The sequence below is a fragment of the Triticum urartu genome, chromosome 6A, assembly GCF_056163025.1.
Source record: "Triticum urartu cultivar PI428250 chromosome 6A, HENAU_Tu73, whole genome shotgun sequence".
NCBI classification, from domain to species: Eukaryota; Viridiplantae; Streptophyta; class Magnoliopsida; order Poales; family Poaceae; genus Triticum; species Triticum urartu.
In genome coordinates this window covers 46,794,957-46,807,374 of record NC_141878.1, presented here as the reverse complement: position 1 = coordinate 46,807,374, position 12,418 = coordinate 46,794,957, and the positions used below count along the sequence as shown (strand labels likewise).

General features: G+C 39.9%; 1 protein-coding gene across 1 annotated transcript; it reads left to right on the top strand.

The window, feature by feature from the left end:
* Positions 1 to 8,525: 8,525 nt before the first annotated feature.
* Positions 8,526 to 10,063, top strand: LOC147963789 (uncharacterized). Its single transcript, XM_087529706.1, has 3 exons — positions 8,526 to 8,946; positions 9,691 to 9,784; positions 9,982 to 10,063. The coding sequence occupies exons 1-3, from the start codon at positions 8,526 to 8,528 to the stop codon at positions 10,061 to 10,063; spliced, it is 597 nt and encodes a 198-aa protein (XP_087385832.1).
* Positions 10,064 to 12,418: the final 2,355 nt, after the last annotated feature.

Below are 12,418 nucleotides of genomic sequence, written 5' to 3'. Positions count from 1 at the left end.
TCTGTAGACCGAAAGACCAAGGGGGCCTTGGTATTGAAAATCTTGAAGTTAAGAACAGATGCCTTCTTAGTAAGTGGTTGTGGAAGCTTTCTTCCGGGACTGAGGCCATGTGGGTGCAGATCCTCCGCAACAAGTACCTCCAGACTAAAACATTGTCCCAGGTCGCAGTCAGGCCGACTGATTCTCCTTTCTGGAAAGGACTAATGAAAGTCAAACAATCAATGTTTAATAGGACGAGATTTATTATTGGAAATGGTATAAGTACACGTTTCTGGGAGGATACTTGGCTTGGAGACTCACCTTTAGCCATTCAATATCCGTTTTTATATCGGATTGCTCAACGACGTGAGGTGTTCATGGCGACGGTATTTCAATCTGTCCCCCTTAATATTCAGTTTAGGCGGTCGCTAGCGGGCAATCGTTGGGAAGAATGGCTCCATCTAGTTAGGAGACTGATGTAAGTTCAACTTTCTCACCAACCCGATGTATTACGCTGGAAGTTGACTAGTTCTGGAGTATTTACAGTCAAATCAATGTATATTGATATTATTAATTTGAATGCTATTCCAACTTCCAAGTATGTTTGGGTTGTCAAAATTCCTTTAAAAATTAAAGTGTTTATGTGATTTGTCCATAAACAAGTTATTTTAACAAAGGACAACTTGATCAAGCGTAATTGGACAGGACCTACTAGGTGTAGTTTCTGTGATTGGGATAGTAGAGAAATATCATCTTGATGGATCGAGTGGACCCACAAAGGAGGCGGTCATTGCGCATAGGACCTATTCAAGTGTTCTTACCAGGCACTTGGTGTCCACACCATGGGGTGATCTCTTGCAAATCCGGGCCATTTCTGCAAAGCGTGTGGATCGTGTTAGATTTCTAATTGGCAAGGTTCATCCCGAAGGATGCAAGAAGGTATCGCCCGACGACTTGGTGGAGCACACAATATTTGTTGGACTGAATCACTCAGCGTGCTTACCCTCAAAGAAATTCCCTGGTTTGAGACCGAAATGCATCTATTTCTCATCTCCCTGGATGACAGCGACGTTTGATTTAGTTGCCCGTTGTCGTGGATGGGGAGGTGTAAGGTCATATGACATGGAAACAAGGGTCTTCGAGCATGCTTTTCCCTTTGAAGGGGTGCCTAAAAATTGGAGAGTGCATGTTCCTTCAGAGGTATGGATCACACCGAATATGTAATACTCCCGCAAATGCAAGGGACTGTAGATTCTCTACCAAACACATCTGACACCATGATGCAAAATCCATTCATCTTCATAGTTCATAGAGATATTGTGGCTCCACTATATTGTGGCTCCAGTATATAGCGAGCACTTATCCATTCAACGGACCGGCCAATTAGCTAGCAGGTTGTTGAACGGAGAGACACGTTGCCTAACTAACACATCTACCTGTTGCACGTTATTGGATCTTTTTAGTATCCACTAACCCATTTGGTTCGGTGGTACGATGGGACACGTGGAAAGGAATTAGCTAGGTGGTAACTATCACTACTTGTAGATAAAATTTGTCATCCTCAATATACCTCATATACACATTAATTATACCTCTTTATTATTCTCAATATACTTCATTAAATATTCTAATATACCCTAATATGAGTTTAGTTCAAAAAATATCATTTGCGACGTACTTTTTGTAATATATCTTTTCACGTACAAACACATCAGTATATACATAAATATTTAAAAATACATAGACTCACATGAATTTTTCCATGAAACTCATTTTGGGTATCTAATAATTACTAATGAAGTATATTAAAAATAATAAAAAGGTATAAAAGATTTATCTATGTGGTATATGAGGAGCCGGAGTACGTACTCCTAGGAATACACAACCATTTTCCTATATATATATATATATATATATATATATATATATATATACATACATATATATATAGGGTCGCGCTATTCGTCACCCTGGGTGAGGCATAGTTATTCTTCACCCCCCCCCCCTCTATTTTACCATCAATGCACCGTAAATTTACGTTCCGTAAGTTTTGTCTTATTTCCGACGCAAAAAGGGACCGTAAGAAAATATATAATCGTCGTAAAAAATATTTTATGTTATGTAAAATTACAAACATAAAAATATAGTCTAAAATACACATAAACTGCAAATTTTCTTGTCTTATGACCTATATTTTTATTTTCTTATGTCAAATTTTACGTAGTGAATCAATAGAAATGTAACTATTTGAATTCGAAATGTAATTTAATTATGAAATGATCGTAAGATTACCTCGGGTGAAGAATAACTTATTCTGCACCCTGGTTGATGAATAATAACACTATATATAGGTCATAAGATATATATATATATAGCACTATTCAAATCCTGGAATTAGAATAACTATTTGGATCACAGCCAGCCCTATATAGGAGCCACGAGGTGTTCCCGAACTCCCGAAAACCCCACCGGACCGATTACTAAAAAAAACCACCCCACCCCACCCCACCCTACCCGTTGCCCGATCCCCACCCTGACCTCCCTCGATCCCCTCCCCCGAGCGCCGCCACCCTCCCTGGATCTCACCGCCCCACGCGCCTCCTCCCGCCGGCCGCTGGAGCTGCCCCCACCTGGATCCGGCCCTGCAGAACCCCCTCGCCTGGATCTGACGCCTGCACCGCCCCCACGCCTGGTTCTGGCCGCCTCCCGCCTGCTTCCGGCCGCCGCACCGCACCGGCTTCCGGCCGCCGCGCCACACCTGCTTCCCGCCGCGGCGCTGCACCCGCCCTACCCCCAACCTCCCCTGCGGCGCCACCTTCCCTCTACTCCGCCGCGGCCTTCCTTCAACTATGGCTTGGCCTGCCCTCTGCTCCGACGTGCCCTCCTGCTCCTCCTGCCGAGGACCCCAACCACCGGATGCCACCGCCGCCTCCCCCAGCGCGCCGCCCAACTCCGGTCTGCACCCCCTTTCTCTCGTTCCTCCTCTTGGCTCTGCCCCAATAACACTGTCATGGCCGGCCACACGGCCCAGCGCTTGCTCCCGGCTTGGTCCCCGGCAAGGTGCACCGCTCCTCCTCCCTGCCTCCTTCTGCCTTCCCCTTCTCCTTCTCTACCTCCAGGGAGCTCCCCCTGGATCCTACCCATCGCCAGATGCGTTGCTTCCCCGATGGATCCATGCCGCTCCTCGACCTCCCGGCTGATGCCAACAGCAAAGCTCGGACGGGGCCGTGTAACTACTCTCGGTCCCCGGCGAGGCTCCCCTGCCACCACGGAGTCTCCTTCCAATGGCTGCGGCAGCACAAACGACGTTCAACTCCATCGACTTGGGTCGTTCAACGACGCGGCCCCAGGACGTTCGCCACCACAGCGCCTGGATCACACCAACATCCTGTTGTTTGACTGCAGCGGCTATTGTCTGCAAAAAGGTGCATGCGTGCAGTCCAACTTCTCCCTATACACTCACATGAGCACATGGAGACTCTGCTCAGAGAAGTTGCAGCAACACGATGCAATGATCATCTTCAGCAAATACCTTTTAGATGTTATTATTGCTACTGAAATTTGTGTGGGTCTGGCTACATGTATCACTTATTTTGTTTTTTGAAAAAAGAAATGTACCCCTCGGTTCGTTTACACATGTTCTACAATCAGTTTCTTTGGTTTTGTTAAACTGATTTCATTCTTGTTGCCATCTGCAAAAATGTACAACACATCGATGAGCCCCTGCACCCATGTTGCCATCCCAAAAAATGGATGCAGAGAATGCACTGTTTGTCTTCTATGCCTAAATTTTTATTTGTGAAGGTCAAAATGTTGTGTTCGAGAAGGTCAAGTGTGTTATGTGTATCTCAGCAAGTTCAAATAATTTAAACATGCAAAAGAAAAACATGGGAGATTTGCGATTTTTTAGAACTTGAAGTGACAAACAAATTTAAAAAGAGCATAAACAAAATTTAAGTCTATAAAATTCACTTCAAATCATTAACAGGAAAAAGAATGTTCTCTTTGTTCTCGAACAGAAACAAAAATTAATAAAAAAAGCGAATGTAGTTTACTCTTTACAAAATCCTCAGAAATGTTTCGTTAAATCAATTGTGCTTCTCCGCTCTATACATGTTCATTGATATTGCCAACAAGCATACTATTTTCCAAAAAGTGGTTCGATGTTTATTACATGACTAGTTTTTTTTCTGCTACTAAGAAATAAACCAGGAAGTCCAAATTAAAAAGATGGAGAAGTTCGATGATTATAGAAACTACGATTTTTCTCGAATCTGTTGATGGGAAGGACATAAGAAGTTCACACAAAAAATAACACAATAGTACAAAAACAAGAGAGCACTTTGAAACGGATATTTCATCGTTTCTAATAAAAAAATTAAGAAGTTCAGATTTTAAACATAGAGCAGTTCAAAAAATCATAAAAATGGGATTATCACCATTTCTAGAAAAACACTAAAAGTTCAAATTTAAAAAATAGACCTGTTCAATATTTATTACAAAACTTGGATTTCGCCGTCACTGAAAGAAAATAAACCAAGAAGTCCAAATTACAAAATAGAGAAGTTCGATATTTATAAAGAAACTCATATTTTCCTTGTTACTAAAGAATAAAAATGATGAAGTTCAAATTAAAAAAGAGGAGTAGTTTGATGTATATGGGAAACTCAAATTATTACCGTTGTAAGAAAAATAAAACTATGAAGTTCAATTTACAAAAAATAATGTTTGCGGCGCAACAGGTTTAATGCTTGTTACAAACCCAAAGAAAGTCATTAAAAAGGCATCTCAAACAATTTTATAAAAAAACATTTTCTCTCTTAAAATAAACCTAGAAGTTCAAATTTAAAAACGGGGTGGCTCGATGTCTATCAAAATGTAGGATTTTTTCCGTTGCTAAAAGAAATTAAAGCAGGAAGTCCATATTAAAAAGATGGAGAAGTTCGATGGTTATAGAAAACTCAGATTTTCCTCCTTATTAAAGAATGGAAACAAGAAATTCAAAAATTAAATAACAAGTTCAACTTTTCAAAATAGACCGCTTCAAAATTTCATTAAAAGATTAATAAAAAACCAGGAAGTCCATATTAAAAAGATGGAGAAGTTCGATGATTATAGAAAACTCAAATTTTCCTCGTTATTAAAGAATGGAAACAAGAAGTTCAAAAATAAAATAACAAGAAATTCAACTTTTAAAAATAGAGCGTTTCAAAATTCATAAAAATGGATTAAGAAAATCCAATTAAAAATTAATAAAAAACTCAGGTATTTTCATGTAACCGAGAGAAGTTCAGATTGATAACTGCTAGAAGTTCACGTACTACACGGTGTGCATTTTGTATTAAAAAATAATAAAAAAGCAAAGTCTTAAAGTTTTGTTGTTATAAGTTCAAGTCCTCCGTCGGAGAAAGTTAAAAAAATTATTGTGAGAGAGGTTTGTACAAAAAGAATATTATTTGTGTAACACGGACGAATGGATGAGAAAATTACAAACAAAAATACGTCACAAAAGTTCAACGTGAAAACAGCAGGAAGTTCGACTACAATAGTGAATGAATTTCAGATGAAAAACTTTTAAATCGTCGCGAGTATGAAAAAACGATCAACACGGGAAAGATGCATGTTTACATATGCTTTCCACCGGTGTATTACTTGCTCAATCGCAGTGAGTGTTCCAGTGAGTGGATGGAGATCTACAAGCAAAAAAATCACGTGAAAAATAGAGTGAAGTTCAAGTAGACATGCCGAGAAGTTCAGGTTCTTCACATGGTAAAGGCAGAACGAATGATCTCGCCATTTTCAAAATTACTTGAAAACAGCTAGGAATCACAAAAAACCATCAATATGAAAAAGTTTCGCATTTTCCTTAGTTTTTCAACGGTATATTATTTGCCCCAATAAAGTTTGTAGAAATTACGGCAAAATTATATTTTTAGCCATTTTCAAAATTGACATAAAACTGCAATGAATTAGGAGAAACAATATATACAAAAAAGTTTTGCATTTCTTCAAGCTTTCCAACGCCATATCATTTGCTGCATTTGGGCGTATGGTTACAAAATTAGCTCGAAAATACGAACTCAGTGGAACTTGTATCGTTTTCTAAATTACTTTTAAACCGTTCAAAATTAGAAAAAATAACTTCTAAAATGAAAAAGTAGCGCATTTTTCATAAGCTTTCCAATGCCATATTGTTTGCCTCAATTGGATTAGACGTTTAGAAATGGCATCGAAAATACGAACTTGGGTGTTCCGTTTGCGAAATTCTACGATTTTCCGAATTACTCTATAACCATAGGGAATTAGAGAAAAATTTCAACATGTGAAAGGAGCGATTTTGCAGCAGCTTTCCAACGCCATATTATTTGCCTCATTCCGAGAAACGGTTTAAAAATGCGATCGAAAATACGATTCACGTTTTTTGTATGAAGAAAAACGGTTTTCAAAACTGATCTTAAACCGCTTACATTTTGCCAAAAAATTAACTTGGGTCATGATACTGGTGTCCATAGCTTTCCAACGGTATATGGCAAGCCCCATTTGAGCAATGTTGGCGGAAGTTCAACCTAGCACTAGGAGAAGTTCAGGTGGAACAACTCAGGCAGTAAAAGTGCTACAGAGCATTGTTTCAGGAGAAGTTCAAGTTTAAATAACATAGAAGATCTCATCATTTTTTAATTTACTTCAAAACGGAAGGAATATCATCTGTGTAAGTTCAAGTCCTCGATCGGAGAAAGTTAAAAAATAATATTGTGAGAGACGTTTGTACAAAAGAAATATTATTTGTGTAACACTAACAAATGGATGAGAAAATTACAAACAAAAATACGTCACAGAAGTTCGACGTGAAAACAGGAGGAAGTTCAACTACTACGCTGAATGAATTTTAGATGAAAAACTTTTAAAATCGTCGCGAGTATGAAAAGATGATCAACACGGGAAACTTGCGTGTTTACAGCAGCTTTCCATCGGTATATCACCTACTCAATTCCGGTGAATGGATGGAGAGCTACTTGCAGTAGATGGAGATCTACGAGAAAAAATACATGAAAAACAGAGTGAAGTTCAAGCACACACACTGAGAAGTTCAAGTTCTTCACGTGGTACATATTTGAAGAATCTGTTTCGCGATAAAGGCAGAATGCATGATCTCGTCGTTGTCGAAATTACTTGAAAACGGCCAGGATTCAGAGAAAACCATCAACATGAAAAAGTTTTGAATTTTCCGTAGCTTTTCAGCGTTATTATTTGCCCCATTCCGATAAAGTTTGTACAAATTACGGCAAAAATACGTTTTTAGCCATTTTCAAAACTGACATAAAACCGTAATGAATTAGGAGAAACAATATATACAAAAAAGTTTCGCATTTCTCCAAGCTTTCCAGCGCCATATCATTTGCTGCATTTGGACGTACGGCTAAAAATTTAGCTCGAAAATACAGACTCGGTAGGACTTGGATCATTTTCTAAATTACTCTTAAACCATTCAAAATTAGAAAAAAACTTTCAAGATGAAAAAGTAGCGCATTTTCATAAGCTTTCCAACGCCATATCATATGCCTCCATTGGATTAGCCATTTAGAAATGACATCGAAAAAACGAACTGAGCTGTTTGGTTTACGAAATTTTATGTTTTTTCAAATTATTCTTTAACAATAGGGAATTAGACAAAACTTTCAACATGTGGAAGGAGTGGTTTTGCAGCAGCTTTCCAATGCCATATTATATGCCTCATTCCGATAAACAGTTTAGAAATGCGATCGAAAATACGATTCACGTTTTTTGTGCGAAGAAAAAACGGTTTTCAAAACTGCTCTTAAAGCGCTTATATTTTGCCAAAAATTTAAGTTGGGTCATGATATTGGTGTCCATAGTTTTCCAACGGTATATCGCAAGCCCCATTTGGGCAATGTTCGCGGAAGTTCAACCTAGTATACAGGAAAGTTCAACATACTACTAGCGGGGCAGGTCAGGTTGTGATCAGAATATTATTCTGATCCCGTGATCAAAATAGTGTTTATATATATATATATAGTATATATATATAGTAACACTATTCTGATCCTGGGATCAGAATAGTTATTTGGATCACGATCGGCCCTATAAGGCCCGCGGAGACCTTCCCGAACTTCCCACTACCCGCACCCACCTGCCGCCCTCTCCCCCACTACCACGCGCGGTGCGGCCCGACCAACCCACCCCCGCCGGCGTCGCCCCTCCCAACCTTCACCGTCACCGGCGCCGCCCGTCCCAACCTTCACCGCGCCCGGCGCCGCCCCTCCCAAACTTCACCGCTGCCTGCATCCCTTCGGCGCTGCCCCTCCCAACCTGCACCGCCGCCTGCATCCCGCGAAAGCCCCGGGCCCCGGAGAGCCGCGCCCTGAACTTCCGGTCGAATCTGACCAGATCCCGGCGATGTCCTCCGCCCTGGCGACGCGAGCGCCCCCTTTCCTGGCTCCACGCATCCCCGCGCCATCCCCTCCCCTGGATCCTTGACGAGCTCCGACGCCGTGTCAAGGAACGCCGAGGTCGTCTCCTCAACCGCCATGCCTCCCTCTCCCGCATCCAAAAGCCCCAGCGATGCGCGCCGCCACGCCGCCGCCCACCACCACCGGGATGTCCCCCTCTGCGCGCGGATCCGGTCTTGCCCGAGCTCCTCCCGGGACGAAGGAACACAGGGCAGAGGCACCACCACCGGGAGGAGCAGAACAAGGGGCGCCGGCACTAGGAGCAGCTCACCGCGCCTCACCTGGACACCTCCTCCCTTCTCCCTCCAACAGACCGTCCCGCAGCCACGCACCCCACCGCCGGCGCCGCTCCTCACCTCTGGCGTCGCCAAGAGCCTACACCACCTCGGGCCTTCTCCCACGCAGCCAGTGGCGGCTTCCTCTTCCTCCAGCTGCTCGCGCCCCTCGGTGGAGGACTCTCGCTATCACCTCTGCAACCCCTGCCTCAGCATTCATCACATGTGACCTTCTCTGGCTTGTCTGGTCGACCTTCCCATCGTCTCTTACTTGAACGTCTGAATTGTTGCTACTCCTCTGTGTAAATCTGCTGCTAGATGAAGACCATGTAAATCTGAACATTCTAATTCCGCTACACTACTACGGTTGCTCTGTGTTGTGCCCTTTTGTTGGGTTAAGCTGTTGTTATTTGCTAGCTTTGCCATAGGCTGCTATAGCACTTGGAGCTTGGAATCGATTTCTTCATTAGGTGTGTACTTGGACTGTCGATAGGTAGCTCTAATGTTTGTTTCTACAATATTGTTTGCAATTTAGTAATGTTGGTATGAATGTTTCTCTGTTCTTCGTCTTATATTATGTTAAATAAACAATTGGGTCTGCATAAAAAAAGAGTCCCTTTCTAATTTTGATTAGCTGTTCATTTCATATGTTGTTAAAAAAGAAATATGGAGCAGTTAAACCAGAGTATCATCGACAGAGCAGTTAAAACATCCGCTCATGGATACAACTGTAGAAGGAGCAGGTGAATTGCTTCTTGTTAGTTAGAACTGATGTCTTATTCTTCAGTCTGTTTTCATCTTGGACTACTGCGTACTTGCTATTAGAGGAGTGAAACCAGAGCATGTGGTTGTTTGATCAGCAGTTAATTCTTCATGGGCATATGCTCAGTCACTAGCCAGCAGTAATCCAGTTATGTTTTTAATTCATATACAACGTTTTGCCTTATTTCCCTCACCACTTTCAGGTTAAAAAAAGATTTTTTTGATGGCTCAGTCGAAACACACTTGCACTACAAATACATGGACTAGTGATTTGTGGAACTTAAGCTACAGAGAATTGAGGTACTGCTTTGTTTCTTGGATGATTGCGTACATTACTGAAAATTCTACCTGCAATACAAAAAGTAGGTACCAGAAATGAAGAAATTTATTTTGTTGGAGCAACCATGCAGAGCAAACTTTCATTTATTTTCCTAAATGGCATACCTTAATTTATCCTATCTTTCTTTGCTAACATCAATACTTTTTCTTCGTGGCAGCCCCCACACGCCGCCGCCCCATCTGCCGCTGCGACAAGCAACCCTGGGATTGCCACGACCTCGGCCATTAGATACAGGCTAGAAGTTAGCTTATTTTTTCTCGGTGAGGCCTTTTTTTCTTGTGTCTGTTTGGTTTGTGAATTTTTGCTACTACTAACAGGGTATAGAATAGCCTCTCAACTTCTATGTTTTTTCTGCAGGTGTTCATGCTATGGCTAGTAACCTTTTGATGCCACTGTATACCACAATACATAGGACAGGCTGTTCACATTATCACCCCTTGAAAAGCTCCTAACCTGGTTCAGTTGTGTAAATTCGATGTCAACCAGGTGTTTGATAATTGTTGAACTAGTGTTATACTACGTTCAAGTATAATATGTGGGCTCTGCGCTGCTGCCCAGCTGCCACACTGGATTCTGTGTTGAGAGAGTAAAAAGTTATTTCTCGGCATTTTGTATAAGTTCCTAGCTACTACGGCTACACTTTGTTTTGGATTCTCGACGTTCTGTACAAGTTCCTAGTAACTACTCCCTCTGTCCCATAATATAAGAGCATTTTTTATACTAGTGTAGTGTCAAAAACGCTCTTATATTATGGGACGGAAGGAGTAGGATTTTTTTCTGTTAGAAATGAATAACACCAAGAAGTGCAAATTGAAAAAAAATCAAGAAGTTTGATTTTAAAAAAATAGAATAGTTCAATGTATATCAAGAACCCAGATTTTCCTCGTTATTAAATAATAAGCCAAAAAGTTCGATTTCAAAAAATGGAGTAGTTCGATATTTAGTACAAAAACTCGAGTTTTTATCGTTACTAACGAATACACCAAAAAGATCGGTTACAAATAACAAAGAAGTTTGACATTTACTAATAAAACTTCAAAATTTCCAATTTCTAGAAATACACAGAGGTTCAAAAAATGAAAAAGGGAGTAGTTTGATGTCTATAAAAGTTGAAAATTTTCGATGCTAAACTGTAGTGTCGTTTTTGGCATTTCAAATTTTAAAAAATGGAGTAGTTCGATGTATACAAAAAACTCAAAATTTCCAGTTTTTATGCAAAATTAAAGTATGAAGTTCAAATTTTTTTTAAAATGTACGACGTTTACATAAAAACCATTTTTTTATTTTCAAAGAATAAAACTAAGAAGTTTAAATTAAAAAAACAGAGAAGTTCAGAGATTATAAAAACCTAGGATTTACATGCTCAATTTTGATGAGTGTTTTAAGTAGAGAGCAAGTCAAAAGTGATAACAACCAGAAGTTCACGTACATGGTGTGTGTTTCATAAGTGAAAAAATGAATAAAAAGGCAAAGTCCAAATTTTTTGCTAGAAGTTCAAGTACTCGGCCCGAGAAAGTTAAAAAATTCTTATGAGAGAGGTTGAACAAAAATATGTGATAGAAGTTCAAGGTGGAAACAGAGGGAAGTTCAACTACTACACGTGATGCGTTTTAGATAAGAATATAAGAATAGAAAACAAAAAGCTTAAAAGGTTTGTTGCAAGAAGTGCACGTGCTCCTTTGTGCATGGTTCAGAATTTATATCGCGGGACGCCCGACCTCCAATTACATGTGTTAAAAATGGCAAAAACTGACGTCCAACCTTCAATTGCGTGTAATTCGATGTATACACAAAAATGTGACAGAAGTTCATAATGAAAACAATGAGAAGTGCAAGCACTGCAAGGAATGCATTTCAGGTGAGAATAAAAAGTATAGAAAAATAAAATCTTAAAAGGTTTGTTGGAAGAAGTTCAAGTGCTATGTCCGGAGAAGTTCAAAAATTCTTGCGACAGAGGTTCACCTTGTATTTCCATGTTTGATTTTTTTTTCCATACAAAAATCCAATACAATTCTTTACTCAAAATATATAAAAAGGGGAAGTTCAAATTGAAATAACAGAGAAGTTCGGAGTTTATTAAAACATAGGATTTACCTGTTCAAAAAATAAAAAACACAATGCCATTTTTTGCACTTTTAAAAACAACTCATAAACGAAAAAAATGGTTGCTAGAAGTTCAAGTGCTCGGCGAGGGAAAGTTCAAAAAATTATTGTGAGAGAGGTTCACCGTGTATTTAGATGTCCAAAAATACAAAAAAATGTTGTTTTTTGTGTTTTAAAATAATTATCTCAAACCAGAGAGAAGTTCAAAGTGATAATAACCAGAAGTTCACGTAGTACATGGTGTGTATTTCATATAAAAATAAAAAAATTAAAGTGAAACAGAGTGAAGTTCAAACAAACATGCCTCAGAAGTTCAACTACTTCACGTAGTGCAAAAATCAGCACGTCAAAAACAGAGTGAGGTTCAAACAGACATGTCCGAGAAGTTCAACTACTTCACGCAGTGCGTTTCCATTCGCAATGAAGTCAGAAATCATGATCTCGTCATTTCTCTAATTTACTTCAAAACGACAGGAATATCATTTGTGTAA